Below are 17,579 nucleotides of genomic sequence, written 5' to 3'. Positions count from 1 at the left end.
ATACGGTTCTATAATTCATTGAATGTTCTTTGTTTACTACCAAATGAAAAGAGAAAACTAAACGAAACGGTGTCCCATCATCCTCCACCCTACTGTACTAATAATTCATGGCGGGAACAAATGCTGTTTAGGCCCACAACGTTGCGTATACAGGCACGACATGTGTTTTGTAACTAACGTAACTAATTCTCTATCAAGCTTCATTGTTTCGTACGCTCTTACGAAAAGAAAGGATGTTTCGTCAAAGAACACTATACAACAGGGAGGCCGACTAGTGTTTGTCCTTTTATGACGTAATGTCCCGTCACGCTTGAGCCGGACGGCGATTTTAGCCTTCGCTAATTTCATTGACCAGTTGCAACCTGGCACTGCGCAATGCGTAACTCCCATTTTTTACAAAATTTTCGAGTATATTTTCTGCAGCAATATGGTTTCAAACTTTAGTTAATGATATGGTGTTCTTTGTTGTTACGGACTACCAATCAAGTGGTGTACATGCGTGACGATGACGATGAATCGGCTTTGCTGTTGTATAGTGTTCTTTGGCTTCGTTTCCTATCATTATACATATCAGGACAAAGTTAATTTAACTTAAACAATAGTTTCGTACGAGTGGACGTCCAGCGAGTATAAAAGGCGCGGGCGTGTAATAGTTTTCCATTCGTATAAAGTAGGCTAGGACAAAACGGGACATGGGGCAAAGATAGGACATATTTTAAATCCACTTTTACGTTCGCAATTCGATGGTAGATAAAACAAAAGTCATAGTATTATACGATTTAGCTTAATAGTATTGGTTAAGCCAACATTAGTTTTAATTTGGCGTGGTAAGAGACATAATACGGTGTAATACATGTAAGCAGAAATGTGAAATGTATCAACATAGTGTAATCTTATTTTTGCTTTTTATTAGTAGACAAAAATCGTATTTACCAACATAGCAAATATACGGGAATAAGTAGCACAACTACAGTCGTTACAACAAGGATAAAATTAAATGAAACAGGTATTATTAAAAGCGTTGTTGTTTACCCTATAGGAGGCAAAGATTGATTGCAAATAATTAAATAACAGGAGATTAAAGATCTAATGCGTGAGCACGGTATAAACGAATTAACATAATATTAATTAATCATTTTACTACAACGGTCGACTGAGCTCGATCAAAAACAACCCAGAAGTAACCAACACAGCGGGTTTTAATCGCCATTGGTGACTGCGGAGCAGTAGGTAGAATGCATTTATACATGTGTTATAACACATGAAATGAGGATTGAAGGAATGGTAAAGAATATGTGTCATGGGGTGTGCGGAACGTAAGATCCGCGCCATAACGGTTAAAGGCGATTGGCAGTCCATATGAAAACAAGAGCTGTTGGGTTATACATAGCAGACAGGAACGGCATGGTATATTTGAAATAAACTGTTTTTTACCGTTACAGGTCGTTAGTTTTCTTATTTGCAAAACAAATCATGAAAGAAACTAAATGTCTTCTTGTTATGATTACGTTTGTATTCATGCTGTTTGCGTTTGCATCCCTCTTTTTGTTGGATATCGCTAAGGAACAAAGTAATGTGACTGATGAAAGAAACGTTCGAGCGCTACCCTGGCCGACACATGCGGAGTACAAAGGGTAACTTGAAGACTTTTTGTTTAATGTAACTGTTTAAACAGAATGTATTTGTTTTGTGAGTGAAAGAATTTTTTAGCTCCATAACCAAAATACGGGGAGATGTAATAAAGACTTGTATAGGAAATAAGCTCGGTTTTATCAGGTCTTACTCATACACCTGAAACTGACTGTTAAGTTATAACATGGGTATCTTCTTATACACCAGATACACATGGTGTATTTATACACCCCATGTTCACTGTTAAGTTTTAACATGGGTAACTTCTTGTACACCAGACAAACATGGTATATTCATGCACCTCATGTTCACTGTCAAACTATAACATGGATGTCTTCTTATACACCAGACACACATGGTGTATTCATTCACCTCATGCTCACTGTTGAGTTATAACATGGGTGTCTTCTTATACACCAGACAAACATGGTATATTCATACACCTCATGCTCACTGTTAAGTTTTAACATGGGTGTCTTCTTATACACCAGGCACACATGGTGTATTCATACACCTCATACTTACTTTTGAGTTTTAACATGGGTGTCTTCTTATACACCAGGCACACATGGTGTATTCATACACCCCATGTTCACTGTTAAGTTTTAACATGGGTAACTTCTTATACACCAGACAAACATGGTATATTCATGCACCTCATGTTCACTGTCAAACTATAACATGGATGTCTTCTTATACACCAGACACACATGGTGTATTCATTCACCTCATGCTCACTGTTGAGTTATAACATGGGTGTCTTCTTATACACCCGACAAACATGGTATATTCATACACCTCATGCTCACTGTTAAGTTTTAAAATGGGTGTCTTCTTAAACACCAGGCACACATGGTGTATTCATACACCTCATACTTACTTTTGAGTTTTAACATGGGTGTCTTCTTATACACCAGACAAGCATGGTATATTCATACACTTCATGGTCACTGTCAAGTTATAACATGGATATCTTCATACGCACCAACATGGCCTACTCAATACACGGCCTAGGAAATACACCGAAACTGCTCAGAAAATAAGAGGCCTATTGACGCGAATAATGCCCATTATAATACATTGTTACGTCACGGTTTTATGAATGGATTTTGCTGTCTGACTGTAGTTTTTGCATCAAATAACAGTTTATTTACCATTCCCGGTTAAATTACCTTATTTTTCGGGTTATTTTTATCAACATCTTATATTTTTTATAAATGTTTAAGCATAACTGAACAGATAGGAGTTACTTTTAACCACGTGCGGCATACAAGTAAGTTTTACCGACAGTTTAGTTTGGCTCAGTCGCTGAGTGAAAATAGTATTTGGCTTAAAACAGAAGATTTTTAAGACAGCCTATGCATATCTAGCAAAACAACACCGCAGTAACAACAAGTAAGTTAATTGATATGTCCGTTGTGGACTTTTAAAATCGGTCCTTAATATATAGGTATATAGGATAACAGTATAGGATATTGGATAAACACAAGCATTAGCCTTTTGTCTCAAGGTGCTTATGCCTTGATCTGTTCTGCTGCTCATAACCCATTTTCTACTCGAGGTTTTTTTTGTTAAAGCAGGACAGAGGCTCTTCCTCGAGGTCAAAAAATGGGTCATACAGCACATCATAAATTAAGACTGTATAATACAAACAAACTCACGATAGCCTCCCTTCGTACTTAAGTGTTGTGTCTAACTTTAGACCTTTGTCGCTGTTTAAATTTGACTATTCTTCCTTCCTGAAGATCTTCTTGCCACTTCTTCATGATCATAACATACACAGATGGTACCCTTATCCAAATAATTTTATCCAACTACGGAACACCTATTGACGATGCTTAAATAGCTCGCTTGATAATTCTGGTGGCTTAGAATTTAATCTAAATAAAATTATAAAGGTGTGCTGCATTATAAAAATTGCCAAATGCCTGTCTACTAAATTAAATATAATCAAAACGTAGGTTTTCTGTGTTTGGTAAACTGAATCTGATTGCTCGTCTCTCTTTATGCTTAATAAACTGATATTTATATACTAATAAACCTTTTGCGCTGCTTTATACGTCTGGTATGATTTTAACTAAACAAGAAAATATACCTGCGACACGTTCTGTGATAAACTGTAAGTTAAAACAACCTAGAACTGGTATTGAACCTACCAACAACTGCAAACTGCATTCAAAATGAAAGAAATCCATTCATAAAACCGCGACGTAACAATGTATTATAATGGGCATTATTCGCGTCAATGGGCCTCTTATTTTCAGAGCAGTTTCGGTGTATTCCTAGGCCGTGTATTGAGTAGGCCATGGCACCAAACACACACGGTGTTCTCTTATACCTCATGCTTATTGTTAAATTATAACCTTGGCGTTTGTTTAACAGAAACAAAACAACCTGGATATTGTCATGGCGACGACCGTGGGGTTATGAGTTCAAAGGTCACGACGAGGGTCACGCGACGGGGTCATGCAAGTTCACGTATGACCGCAGCAAACTTAAGCAATCCAAAGCTGTTCTGTTCCATTATACATCACTAGATGAAGAGGAAATGCCTTGGACACATTACAGGTGTTGTGTGGCGTGGTAATTAATAACCATAGCACGGTGGGGATGGATAGTTACCGTTGGAACATAATATCCCATGTTTCCTAATCGTGTTTTTAACAATTAACAATGCTATTTCAGAGTTACAGGGCTACGGTTATACATTTCGGTAAATATTCTTTATTAGCTGCCAAATGGGACGAGAAAAGAGAACAAAAACATGTCCAATTTCACCCAACCCCACAGTTGGATATGACTGGCCATGGTACAGTAGTTATTATGCCAAGAATTTAAGATATTTGCAGCAACTATTGTGGTCGCATTTGTCTTCGGAAAATACACATAACTACAGTAGCAGCATTGAGCTTTGAATCTATCATTTCCAAGGTCACCCAGTCAAATATTTGTATTCTGGTTTCACGACAATCCGTCATACGTCCGCAACGGTGAGACTCGTCATCCCAACCGGTTTGATGGAGGATTTATTAATTGGACGATGTCGTATCTACAAGAGTCGGACGTGTTTATGCCTTACCTCGAACCAAAAGTTGCGCAGAATATTTTTAACCGGAAGCAAGATGACGTTAATATGTTTATCTCGAAGAAAACGAGAATTGCTGTGAGTTACATTTTTGTTGTGTTTGTGAGCATGAGGTGTATGAATGGACCATGTTCGTCTGGTGTATAAGAAGACACCTATGTTATAACTCGACAGTGAGCATGAGGTGTATGAACACATCATATGTGTCTGGTGTATAAGAACACACCCATGTCATAACTCGACAGTGAGCATGGGGTGTATGAATACACCATGTTCGTCTGGAGCATAAGAAGACACCCATGTTATAACTCGACGGTGAGCATGAGGTGTGTGAATACACCATGCGTGTGTCTGGTGTATAAGAAGACACCTATATGTTATAACTCGAGAATGACCATAAGGTGTATGAATACACCCTGTGTGTCTGGTGTATAAGAAGACACCTATATGTTATAGCTCGACAGTGAGCATGAGGTATATGAATACACCATGTGTGTCTGGTGTATAAGAAGACACCCATGTTATAACTTAACAGTGAGCATGAGGTGTATGAATACACCATGTTCGTCTGGTGTAAGAAGACACCCATGTTGTAACTTAACAGTGAGCACGAGGTGTATGAATACACCCTGTGTGTCTCGAGCATAAGAGGACACCCATGGTATATAACTCGACAGTGAGCATAAAGTGTATGAATACACCATGTGTGTCTGGTGTATAAGAACACACCTATGTTATAACTCGACAGTGAGCATGAGGTATATGAATACACCATGTTCGTCTGGTGTAAGAAGACACCAATGTTATACCTCAACAGTGAGTACGAGGTGTATGAATACACCCTGTGAGTCTGGAGCATAAGAGGAAACCCATGGTATATAACTTGACAGTGAGCATGAGGTGTGAATACACCATGTGTGTCTGGTGTATAAGAAGACACCCATGTTATTACTCGACAGTCAGCATGAGCATTGGATGTATGAAACAGAACATCCGTGTTAAAACGATTGCCGTTGCGCCGATATGCGAGAATAAATAAGTTACATTATTTTATTTTATTTCAGCTTTGGGTGGTGAACGATTGCGATTTATTCCGAGGTTCCAAGTTACGAATGGAATACGCGAATGCTCTTGTGGAAGCTGGTCTGTCATTAGATAGATACGGTTGGTGTTTCAATAACAAGCAAGCTTATAAGAAAATAAGCGATGAAGTCTTGCTGTCGTACAAGTTCTATCTCGCATTTGAAGTCGCCGAAAAGTGCAGAGATTATGTAACAGGGGAATTTTGGAAAAATGGTATCGAAATGGGAAGAGTTCCAGTTGTTTGGGGTCCAAGGAAAAAGGACCTTGACTATCTGGTTCCACCTGGGTCTTATATCCACACAGAAGACTTTGAAAGCCCGGCCAAGTTGGTTGAATACCTTTTATACCTTGATAAGAACGACGAAGCATACCGAGAATATTTTAACTGGGTTCGAAACCCAGGCACGGAAGTAGAAAGGTTAAAAAAACTGTATCAGCAAACTTGGCAAGAACGGCTTTGCGAGAAACTTTTATCAAACCAACCCGCTAAAGCGGAGAAGTTTATTTCCTATATCCAATACGGGAAAGATTGGGGTACGTGTATTGATGTATAGGAATAAGCCATGGTATAATATTTACGTACAAGATTCACTATAAGATTCCGGACACAGGTTTCGGTACACTGGGAAATGAATGAACATTTTTCTTGAATGACAAACGCGTGGTGGCAGCAGTGAACTTAAGTAATAGAAATATAAATCAAGATTCGAACCAATTGGTTGCGATGCAAACGTTGAACTTTACGCTAAACGTCACATTGAGTTGCATTTTTCATGTATTTTTAATATTTACCAGCCGTTCGAAATGCTTCCAAACTGCAAATATCGTAACAAAGCGCAGTGTATATTTACTGTAAATTGTAAACAATGTAGGTGAACTCCTATACAAGTGTCGTGTTTATAAGTAAATAATTAAACTATGACATTCAGACGCCTAATTTAACTTAACAAAGCCTTTTTACCTACTTTGGAATTTTATGTGCTATAAGTTCTTTTTATTAGGGTTTTTCATCCGCCAGAATATATAGAATAAATTTTACTTATCTTTTTAAAAGCGTGTTTGAGAATCAAAGTAATCGAACAAGCGAAATGAATGGGATTAGTAGCAAAACGACAATCGCTAAAACAAGTTACCAGTAAAAATAAACATAAACGTATACCGGTTAAGAGCAATATACCCTATTATATAATAATCTGACAGTATACAAAGATATAACGTTTGTAATAAAGCAAAGTTGTAAATGCACGAAGATGTGTGCGTTTTACATCAAGGTATCGAGAAATTTGTATTCGGCCAGAAAATGCCCACGCGTTAAATAATTACAACAGACTGAAAACGCATTAACTGTCCCGGGTTTTTGGCAGGAAACGAATTGCGTAGAGCGTTGTTTAATGTGATGCTGAAAACTCTGGGTGGTTCGGTGAAATTGTAGTATGCCATGTGTCTTAAGCATGGAAACGTTGGAGATAAGGATATGTTAACACCGAACTCAGTCGAAGTATTTGAGTTACAAGCTATAGATTGTATATGTAGTTACTTTTAGAAATTAAACTTTAGAGGTTTATAAATTGTTTACCATATAATTGAACAGACGATATGCGCTTTCAGAATTATGACTTTAGTGTTTGTGTTTTGCGTTGTGCAACTGGCTGTTGTTGTTGTGGCAGATGACCCACCAGGTCACATGCAACCCATTGGTTCACACATGCCACCCATGCCTATAGAGGAAAGGGACGATCTCCCAAACCCGATCGAGTTTTACGATAATTACGTCAAACCTGGGATACCAGTTGTCTTTAAAGGAGCAGCAAAAAAGTTTCCAAGTTACTATAACTGGAAGAACGACACGTATTTAAGGTAAGCAGAAAAGTTAGTATTTAAAACCGTAGCTCGGGTTGGAGAATCGATATTTTTTGATCTGTAATAACTAATGGTTAATCTTAGAGAGATGTATGGAGCTTGGGACATTGTAGGAGAAATGGGTAAAAAAGAGAATAGAGATTTTCCAGTTCAAAGGATGAACTTCTCTTCTTTTCTTTCTATTTATGAAAAAGAAGACTTGTATATGGTACATAATATGGCACGACCGCATCCAATAACAGGTATGCAGGCTATGTCCAGAAACTATATATAGCATGTATATAGTAGTGGTTGCGTATACATTAAGACTTTGTTTTTCCAAGCAGGGGATGTATTCCTTCCGAAATCTTTACTTTGTCGTGACTTCTTGGAGTCTCTAAACTTGATAATGATGTGGTTCTCGTCTGGTGGAACTAAATCTGTTCTCCACAATGATTTCGTTGAAAATATTAACTGCCTTTTTGATGGGACGAAGCGGTTTGTATTGATTGACAGAGTAAGTTAAGTAACAAAACAATATAAAATGCTCATCGCTTCAGTTTTAGGCCAGAACTTTCTAGAGTGTTTCTGTTATGCTGGAGTAAATGAAAATTGTTAATTGTTTACAAAAACAAAACAAGCTTATTTTACATTATTGTTGCACGGAAGTCTTAAAAAGACAGCTATAAGAATGAGAGCTATTTTTTGACATTTTTAATCGTTTTTTTTACTTTAATACAGAAACACAAAGACCTCGTTCCCATCGATAATCCCGATAGAGGTTTTAGTTCAGTTGACGTTGAAAAAGTCGACATGTACAAGTACCCAACGTTAGGCAAATTACCGTGGTACGTCGCGAATATGGAGGCAGGAGATTGCTTTTATATACCATATGGGTAAATGAATCATGATGACACTACTTTTTGTGGCTATATAGACATCCGCAATCACTTATACTAAGTTGCATATACGTATACATACATAAAGTCACGTATATATATATACACGAAGTCACATATCTTCATTCATTCCGGGTATATGTAGCCTATATATATAGTATACTACGAAGGAAGATCGGACACCTTTAGCACACAATGTCCAAATATCCTGATCGTGTTTTATACAATTAACAACGGTCTATGCACTCTATGAGAGTAGTGAGGATATACGGTTTTATGACTCTTGGTTTTTACAAACCTAAATGCTGTGTGTATATTCTTGGAGCCATATTTATTCATTGTGGTTCTTACCGAAGGGCGATGTATAAAATCCTTAATAACGGTATTGATTAAATGTACATTCGGAGTATGTATTTAGCGCAATGTGCTTAGTGGCTGCATTTATGATTTTAATGAATTTCTTGTCTATTTTTAGCTGGTTTCATCACGTTAGTTCATCCCGAACTCGAAACTTAGCGATCAATATTTGGTGGAGAAGTTTTAACCAGTTTGATTATAAAGAAGAATGTGAAAAGAATCTCGCAGATATTCCAGAATATGACACGTTGTTTAATCACCCGGTCAAGTCAGGAGTAAAAATCCATCAGTAAGTAATGCACAGTTTCACATACACAACAATATCCATAACCTAATCTAACGCTTCCTATAACTAATAGTAATATTGTTGGTGACTATATAGTAGGCTACTGCGGGGTAAGATGGAACAGCTTTGGCACATAACATCCAAATATCTGGCTCCTGTTTTAATTAACAACGATCTATGGGAGTCGTAATGATCCGGTTTTATAATTCTTTGAATGTTGGTGTCCCACCCATACTATAACCATTTTTTTGTCACAGGTTAGTTTTCCGAGATGCGTACACTGATAGCAAGCCGAATGCAACGTATATTGAAGTGGCAACAGCGGTACATCCTCTGTTTAATAAAGACGAAACCAAGGAGAATAAACGCATATATTTTAAGGTTTGTATTCATATCTATACACCGTGTGTTAATGTCCCAAAATGCATTATATTTGAACCACAACAAATAGCACTGGTAATGTATAAGATCGCTTTCATCGAGTTGTGTTTTCAGAAACTTAAATATTTCTTTTTCAACGCGGATACAAACAAAGACAAGTACCTCACAAAAGAGGAAATTGAAAGTGTCGATTTGGAAACAATAAAAGATTTCCTCACTGAAGATGCTGTGAAGCAGATGGAGAAAAAATATACGAAAGTCAATGACGAGTTGTGAAGATAGTCTTATGACTAACTAATATCTATAATCATAGTTTATTTTTTAAACTATGCCATAATGATGTGTTATATTTGAATATAAAGAAATGCATTAATATACGATAGTACGAAGCAAGCCTAAATACACATGCATCATATGGCGATGGTGAGAATAAGTTGATCCTAAAAAGAGCATGAAAACCGCCGTGCGTGGATGGACGCTAATATGCATGAAACAGGTTTTTCAGAGCTGATGTATTTTTTTAAACATATGTAGTCCAATATGTGTGTGTGACTACGTGATATAGCCTACAGATAAGCATGTACAGGCATTGCTGGATCAACAGGAAAACGTGGAAGCTATTTTCCTGTTTCTGAGAAAAGCTGAATCTCTAAGAGTACGGATGTTTGCAGAGTTATGCCACAAACCAAAGCGGTTGCATGAACAGTGAATTGATGAGACCAGAATTAAAGTGCTGAAGGCAGAATTAACTAAGGTGCTAAATTGAAGTTGAAACAGCTTACTAACACGTTTAATCGTATATATATACATGATATCTTTAGTACAGAATACGTTGCAGACAATATTTGCTGTAGAATGAATAAATGCATTATAATCATATCCTGTATTGTGCAACTAGCTGTTGTTGTGGCAGATTACCCACCAGGTCACATGCAACCCATTGGTTCACACATGCCACCTATGCCTATAGAAGAAAGGGACGATCTCCCAAACCCAATCGAGTTTTACGATAATTACGTCACACCTGGAAAACCAGTGGTGTTTAAAGGAGTAGTAAAAAAGTTTCCCAACTTCAACAACTTGAGAAACGATTCTTACTTGAGGTAAAAACAACGATTACCGCATAAAGTATAGAAACGCTGATGTGCGTATCAACTTAACCATTCCATTCAGAGATCTGTATGGAGATACAACATTCAATACAGACAAGCTTAAAGAAGAAGTAATAGATAAACCATTCCCAATGAAAATGTATGAATTCTTGTCAGTTTATGAGAAAGAAGACGTTTACCTTATAGATCCGTTATCTGATGGCCCATTTGCAAGTAAGTCAACGTGTGTATTTGTCATATTCTCATAACCTTCACTAAATGTACATTATTTTATACATTTCATTTAACATCAGATACTGAAGTGTTCGTCCCTAAACCATTGCTGTGTGAAAAAGTATTAAATATGATTGTGATCTGGTTTTCATCTGGAAATTCCAAATCACTTCTACATAATGATGCTTACGACAACCTGAATTGCCTCTATGATGGAAGTAAAGACCTGCTACTTATAGATCAAGTAAGGTTGCTAGGTATTTAAAGGGTCTTTGCGATGAGATTTGTCGACATTAATTTTTTTTCAGTTTTTTCTTAATTCTATAAAATAAAACTCGAAGCAAAAGCTACCAACGTTTAAGCCATCAAGGTCATCCCTTGTAATGCCTGTTCTGGAAATTTTCTAACTGTGGTGATTACATTTTTTCTAACAGAAATACGAGGATAGTCTGCCCCTAGATGTCTTACCTGATCAAGTTAGTAACATGAGCAGTTTGGATGTTGAAAAGGTTGATATGTACAAATATGGAAAGCTTTCAAACATACCGTGGTATGGAACAACTATCGAGGCTGGAGACTGTTTTTACATTCCAATTAAGTGAGTTTTGCAGTAGAACCCAACATCCTCAGATATACAGTCTGCAAATAATGATGTTCTACTAATGTTTTTTAGGTGGTTTCACCAACTAAAAGGACCAAAGGGTAGAAACTTAGCGATCAACTATTGGTTAAATATGAAAAATGACCCGATACATCGAGAAGATTGCGTTGGAATATTCTTTCCAGAATACAAAACGTATTCTCAATATCGCACGGATCCTGTTGCGAGCCTTGAAAAGTAAGAAGTGCTGTTGCATACAACTTAATACAGGTTTGATTCTAAAGTTTAACTTACATGTCCTTTACAGTAAAATCCTTTTTAACGCATTCAACGGGTCATCCAATACAACAAAGAGCAATTTGATAAGTGCAGTAATTGCTCTTTTTCCCGACAACCTTGAACAATATGATAAAATTGATCATCTTAAGGTAAAATACGGTTTTGTTTAATTGCCATGAGGTGATTTAGGTGAATAAAGGCATATATATACAACAACTCACTTTGGAATACTTGAATTTTATTTTCAGCAAGCACAAAGATACTTCCACTTGCTGGACACGAATGGAGACGATGTGTTAACCATTCAAGAAGTTAAATCTTTCAAGGAAAGTGGGGCAGGCAGTGAAAACTTCTTTCCATCTCTTAGCATAAAAGACGAGTTATAACAAGCTATAACCAACATAAAGAATTCCTTTTCACCTGTTAGCATCCAAAAATGACACTATATGAAATAGTGCAGCAAGTAAATAGCGCCATATTATCCCGCAGTTGCAATACTGTATAACACAAATATACTGCAATGCAAAAATTTTTATAATATAGATTTGAAACACAACAAACCCAAGCAGTAAACATATAGCTCATTATGTGCGGAAGCTAAACTTAAGAAGACTTCTTTGGTCTTGAGATTTTCCTTGTTTTTTTTCTTTTACCGTTGTATAATTTTCTTTAAAAAAAGGCGCGCGTTTTTGCTAAATAATAATTTTCAAAAAATGGAAAAAGTGCTTTCGTCAACTTTAAGCTGGAATTTCGCTATAGAAATAAAAGTAAACGTTTATGTTTATGTACCTAATAGCTTTGTTAAAACGGGGGTTCCGTTTCATAAACTATGTGCTTGCTTACCAGTTACCGTATGTGTAAGTTTAGGAGTAGTTGTTTTTCCGCATGGCTGGCAATTTGGCAGCAACCCAGTGACCAATGAGTTGAGGGTAGTTGAGGGTATTAAAAGCCGGAGTCGTATAAACCCATTTTTTCTATGGCTCTGTTAAAAGCCAACGACATTGATTGGGATAAGCGGTGTATTCGAACAATACGCGCAAAGTATGGTCTTTAAAAGTAATCTTTACGAATATATGACTTGGAAACTTTTCGTTTATTATTTAATAACTTACGTGTCCAACATAAGTATCATCTACTTTAAAATATAACACGCGAGTTGCGCAACGGTCACGGATGAGTGAACAGCATGAAATTTTTGTAAGTGTTTGTTATTAAAGTACTGACGGATATTATTTACTACATTAGTTGTTTTATGTCAAGTAAAGTTCACCGTACTTTTACTTACATATGCACAGTGTTAAAATGCAGCAAAAAAGAGGGTGCTACTGAAGAATCTCCCCCCCCACCTTATTTGCTAACCACTAACCCCTAACCCCTAGGTTAGGGGGTTAGGTGTTGATGGTTAGGGAGTTAGTGGTTATAGGGGTAAGGGGTTAGTGGTTAGCAAATAAAGTGGGGGGGGGAGACTCTTCACTAGCACCAAAAAGAGTTAACATTCAATTAAAACCAAGGTGTATAGGATAGTACGATACGTTGTTTTTGTTTGTTTTGCAGGTTATATGAATTGCTTAGTTTAAGTGATTGGTATAGGCAGTATTACTTGTCAATAGTTTGACAAACCTGCAAGGATGTCAATATTTACGCCGACGAATCAAGTACGTTTAACAAACGTAGCTATCGTTCGCATCAAAAAGACAGGAAAACGCTTTGAAATCGCGTGTTACAAGAACAAGGTTATGTCGTGGAGAAATAACACTGAAAAAGACATTGATGAAGTTCTGCAAACCCATACTGTGTTTGTGAATGTATCTAAAGGGCAGACTGCTAAGAACCAAGATTTAATCAAAGCATTTGGTACTGACAACCAAACGGAGGTTTGTAAACAAATATTGGCAAAAGGTGAGTTACAGGTTTCTGAAAAAGAGAGGTCGGTCCATCTTGAATCAATGTTTCGAGATATAGCTACGATTGTGACCGATATGTGTGTGAATCCTGACACTAAACGGCCGTACACTGTAACTGTAATCGAACGAGCAATGAAAGAAGATATACATTACTCTGTAAACCCTACCCGAAACACAAAACAGCAAGCGTTACAGGTTATCAAACTTTTGAAAGAGAAAATCAACATTAATAGAGCAGAGATGAGACTTAGATTCTTTCTACCAGGGAAAGATGGGAAGAAAATAAAAGAAAAACTTCAACCTATGTTAAAAACTGTTGAAAGTGAGGAATTTTCTTCAGCACTTGAAATGGTTTGCTTGGTGGATCCTGGTTCTTATCGACAGATATTTGATATTGTGAGTAAAGAGACGAGAGGAAAAGGAAAGGTGGAAGTTATGAATTTAAAAGATATCGAAGAGAGCGAAGAAATGTTTTGAGTTTATTGTTTTCAGCTCAAAGGAGATTTCAAAACGTTTGTAACACTGAATGGTTATGCAAGAATGTTTGTATAATATCTTTGTTTCAGTTTTGGCCTGTTTATATTTGTTTTACTTTTTTCCTTCTTCGAATTATGTTTCCTTTCTCTGAAACTTTAATGCAGAATTTACTATCAATCGCCAATACTCCATTCAGTCACAAACTTTGTCTTTTTCTTGTTTATTTGGACTCCTGTTTTCTGCTCCATCATTTAAATATTAATTTACAACTGTGGTTGACAATAATAATATGTGCTTCTGTATATCAGGTGGACAAGGTTGTTTGATATAAACTTTGAATAGATTGAATTGGAACCTAAACATGGTTAGTTATATTTGTTGTTTTCAATATGTTGATAATTTGTGGGGTTACTGTTATCCGGTAAAAATATATATAATACATAATTAATACAATTGTTTATTAAAAGAAATCAGATGTTAGTAATTGGAAATACTTTTAACATTAAGTTGTAACAGAATGAAAAAATGCAACATATATATAAAATAAAGACTCCCCAGCAATATATTATAAGATATAAGTATTCTGTTCTAAATGGGTGAGGTCTAATGCCAAGTCCCAAAATTTAGAACAAAGTTGGCCCTTACCCTTATATATTAAACGGTATACACACTCCACAATATTTTTGTCAACAAACATTTTTCAACTGAATCTATTGTTCCAGGAAAGCCTGAAAACTTTTGTTCTTCATTCAACGGTGTCTAAAGTGACGAAACGAATTTCTATGATTGATGATGTCATATCTTGTGTTAAAACCAAGAAAGGTTGGTTTTAATTGGAAGATTTGAGATATGTTATAGAAATACATTACCTTGTAAGTTGTAACCAGAGAATATTGGGTTCAATGCTGTATTGCTGTTCCTATATAAGTAGGTAGCTTCTCTGGTTAAAAACAATAAAATGTTCTGTTTTTCACCAAAAGACGATGCTCCAACCCATTTATGATTTATTTCAATTAATGTGGTAAATGCTATTATATGGAATATATATATCTATTAACAAGACTGAATACCTTACCAAGTTATTTGTTCATTTTCACAGACATACAAAACAAAGTGATCCAGCTTTGTATTGTGAGTTTGTCGCGAACACTTGGATTGTACAATGATGCAAAATCTCGGAACAAATGCATTGAGTTGATTCGAAGATTGATGGAAAATTACAAAAAAGTTTCCGTAGCTGCATTGTTGGATGTCCTTGATAAAGAAGGGAGGTTTCATGTTAAGAATAAAGCACCAAGGTTTGATAGGAATTTTATTGTAGCTTGTATTGAATGGGTGTATGGGGCTAATGACATTAAGCAGAGTAAATCAGCATTCATTGGGTAAAGTTGGGGATGGCTTGACCGACATATCAGCCAACTTTTGAAATTAGGGTTCAAATTTAAACCTGATTTTGTTGTATGTCTTAACAAACTAGCAGAGCCAAAGTGTGTAGTTGAAAGTTGTACCTGTATTTTAACAATGTTACCAATATGATACCTTGGTTTTTGGAAAATTCTTGTTATACAAAAAGTTAATAAGTTCAAGACATGCATGCTATAAAAACCATCTCACGAATACTTACACCTTCATTTCCATGCAAAATGCACTATAGTAGTGACTGACTCAAAACAGCTGGCAACATTAGGTCCAACACTTCATATCTTCCTATGCAGTCGAAGTGCTTCAGCCCAAGCGTTAGTTGCGTTGTCGTGGTCATGCGTGCTTATGGGTAATCTGGAAGGTGATGATGTTAATAAACTTGTCGCAATACAAGCATCATTGTATTATGGATCACAACTAAGTCAATCCAAGTCCATATCTAGTAGTGGTGCAAGAAAAATAAGAACACAGTGGAAACAGGTAGTCTGTTGGAAATTTTTTATTTAAAAATAAAGTTTGTTTTTAAGTTAAATTATATTTTGTAAGGTTGAGGTCATTTATGGAACTTAGGCATTAGGTCCATTACCCTATTTAATATGGATGAGGTCCTTGTTAAATGACCCTGGATTTAAAACAGAATTAGCCCATTTATGCTATGTTTGTACTGAACATTTGATACAGGTACAGTAGCTTTCACAAGCTTTTCTCAACTTTAGAAAAGTTTTTAGGGAAGTTTTAATTTTAAGTTCTTTTTATGTTAAGACTTGCCATGAATCAGCCTATAGTTTTGCCACATCTGCATTTTAACTGTAATTTAACTGGCATAGTATTTATCTTGCATACATTTACTTAATAAATGAATAAATGTATTTATATTTTACATTGCATTCCCCAGAATCCAAACTCATTTGACTCAATCAGCAAAATCTTAATAAATCTTGATCTAATCCATTCTAACTGTTGCTTGCTTGGTCTACTGTCTGCTACTTATCCATCCTCATTCGAAGAGAAAAAGAACGACGTTTTTACATTTTACGTAAAATCGATGGTTTTGAACAAGGTTCAGCCTCTGAAGGGAGCACTGGTAAGTTTTAATTAATTTGTTCGGGATTTTATTTTAAAAATATGTTTAGTTCAATGCATGTATTGTTTAGGATTGTTGCATCCCAATCCTACACAATGTGACCCACCAAGACTTTGAACAAATTATTTTACCGGCATTTCAAAAATCTTTCCTAAGGAACCCAGAAAATTGTTTTGCAAGTAAGTTAACGATTTATGGTAACTTACTCATTTTTTTAAAACTCATTAAAGTTTGGATGTTAGATTAATGGACCAACTCTTGCTTAAACCCCAGCTCCACTAATATGTCACATTGTAGGACATTACCTTTATAGAATAGAATAAAACCACAGTTTTAAATTTGCTGTGGATTTTTTCACAATGTGTAGCTCAATTAAACAATTATCTGGCACCTCTAGTTTTAAGCTTTCCTAAATTTTAAAACCCAATTTTAATACCTTTCACTTTGTTTCCAGCGTTCCAAAGTTTTGTTACAAACGTCCGAATTGACCTAAGTCGTCACGCACGGTTGATCACAACAATGTTGGTTCCGCAACTTATTTCTAAGAGCGATTCAAATCGTGATGCTGCTTGTGATGTCATAATACCGATGACGTCACAATGCAGTGATTCCGAGTTTGTTTTGGAAACCGTGAAATATTTGTTTGACGTCTTGAAAGGTGGGAATTTTTTATCGTTAGTTTGACTGGAGAGTTTTTGAACAAACGTATTCTGCATAGCATTGTTTATTTGCTAAGATCCAAAATAATGACATAAAGTCAAAAGGCTTTTAGCACATTGTAATATAGTATGGTGAGCTAAGATGGGACACTTTTTTTTCTGGTCCCATTTGGTGTAAAACAAAGAATATTTACAGACCAAAAATTCTTGGTGAATTTCCAATTTTTTCCATCATTTATTTTCTCCTATTTTTCCTATACATCCAG

General features: G+C 36.1%; 5 protein-coding genes and 1 long non-coding RNA gene across 9 annotated transcripts in view; 5 read left to right on the top strand and 1 right to left on the bottom strand.

Annotated features, from left to right (window-relative positions):
• The first annotated feature begins 1,411 nt into the window (after nucleotides 1-1,411).
• Nucleotides 1,412-6,853, top strand: LOC149739199 (3-galactosyl-N-acetylglucosaminide 4-alpha-L-fucosyltransferase FUT3-like). Its single transcript, XM_089874233.1, has 4 exons — nucleotides 1,412-1,634; nucleotides 4,015-4,200; nucleotides 4,564-4,795; nucleotides 5,782-6,853. Exons 1-4 carry the CDS (start codon nucleotides 1,474-1,476, stop codon nucleotides 6,352-6,354), a joined length of 1,152 nt encoding a protein of 383 aa, XP_089730359.1. The 5' UTR covers nucleotides 1,412-1,473; the 3' UTR covers nucleotides 6,355-6,853.
• A 511-nt stretch (nucleotides 6,854-7,364) lies between these two features.
• Nucleotides 7,365-9,983, top strand: LOC149739198 (bifunctional peptidase and (3S)-lysyl hydroxylase Jmjd7-like). 3 transcript variants are annotated; one of them, XM_089874228.1, is made up of 7 exons: nucleotides 7,365-7,657; nucleotides 7,745-7,902; nucleotides 7,984-8,156; nucleotides 8,381-8,487; nucleotides 9,014-9,184; nucleotides 9,439-9,562; nucleotides 9,677-9,983. In XM_089874228.1, exons 1-7 carry the CDS (start codon nucleotides 7,413-7,415, stop codon nucleotides 9,836-9,838), a joined length of 1,140 nt encoding a protein of 379 aa, XP_089730354.1. In that variant the 5' UTR covers nucleotides 7,365-7,412; the 3' UTR covers nucleotides 9,839-9,983. The 3 variants fall into 3 exon arrangements, with proteins under 3 accessions (XP_089730354.1, XP_089730352.1, XP_089730353.1); XM_089874226.1 differs by having other exon boundaries at nucleotides 7,367-7,657; nucleotides 8,381-8,535; XM_089874227.1 differs by having other exon boundaries at nucleotides 7,368-7,657; nucleotides 7,987-8,156; nucleotides 8,381-8,535.
• Nucleotides 9,984-10,417: 434 nt separating this feature from the next.
• Nucleotides 10,418-12,551, top strand: LOC149739196 (bifunctional peptidase and (3S)-lysyl hydroxylase Jmjd7-like). Of its 2 annotated transcripts, XM_089874231.1 has the most exons (7): nucleotides 10,418-10,665; nucleotides 10,736-10,887; nucleotides 10,968-11,131; nucleotides 11,322-11,485; nucleotides 11,561-11,725; nucleotides 11,796-11,916; nucleotides 12,016-12,551. In XM_089874231.1, the coding sequence occupies exons 1-7, from the start codon at nucleotides 10,418-10,420 to the stop codon at nucleotides 12,151-12,153; spliced, it is 1,152 nt and encodes a 383-aa protein (XP_089730357.1). In that variant the 3' UTR covers nucleotides 12,154-12,551. The 2 variants fall into 2 exon arrangements, with proteins under 2 accessions (XP_089730357.1, XP_089730358.1); XM_089874232.1 differs by lacking the exon at nucleotides 11,796-11,916.
• On the bottom strand, nucleotides 10,462-11,922 carry LOC149739197 (uncharacterized). The gene is made up of 2 exons (XR_016384581.1): nucleotides 11,783-11,922; nucleotides 10,462-11,526 (listed from the first exon to the last, which is right to left on the bottom strand). It is a non-coding gene; the product is annotated as an uncharacterized LOC149739197 (long non-coding RNA).
• Nucleotides 12,552-13,272: 721 nt separating the features above from the next.
• On the top strand, nucleotides 13,273-14,456 carry LOC149739195 (ribosome maturation protein SBDS-like). The gene has a single exon (XM_089874242.1). The coding sequence runs from the start codon at nucleotides 13,396-13,398 to the stop codon at nucleotides 14,146-14,148; it is 753 nt and encodes a 250-aa protein (XP_089730368.1). The 5' UTR covers nucleotides 13,273-13,395; the 3' UTR covers nucleotides 14,149-14,456.
• Nucleotides 14,372-17,579, top strand: part of LOC149739193 (stalled ribosome sensor GCN1-like) — a 27,764-nt gene continuing 24,556 nt past the window's right edge. Inside the window, exons 1-7 of the mRNA XM_089874214.1 lie at nucleotides 14,372-14,512; nucleotides 14,871-14,970; nucleotides 15,248-15,446; nucleotides 15,864-16,050; nucleotides 16,466-16,654; nucleotides 16,725-16,833; nucleotides 17,109-17,312. Coding sequence (XP_089730340.1) covers nucleotides 14,510-14,512; nucleotides 14,871-14,970; nucleotides 15,248-15,446; nucleotides 15,864-16,050; nucleotides 16,466-16,654; nucleotides 16,725-16,833; nucleotides 17,109-17,312 — 991 coding nt within the window. The 5' untranslated portion in view covers nucleotides 14,372-14,509. The remainder of the gene's footprint in view (nucleotides 14,513-14,870; nucleotides 14,971-15,247; nucleotides 15,447-15,863; nucleotides 16,051-16,465; nucleotides 16,655-16,724; nucleotides 16,834-17,108; nucleotides 17,313-17,579) is intronic.

Source organism: Ciona robusta, chromosome 3 (assembly GCF_009617815.1).
Source record: "Ciona robusta chromosome 3, ASM961781v2".
In the NCBI taxonomy this organism is placed as follows: Eukaryota; Metazoa; Chordata; class Ascidiacea; order Phlebobranchia; family Cionidae; genus Ciona; species Ciona robusta.
Note: the sequence above shows the minus strand (reverse complement) of the source record. Positions and strands in the feature narration are given on the sequence as shown.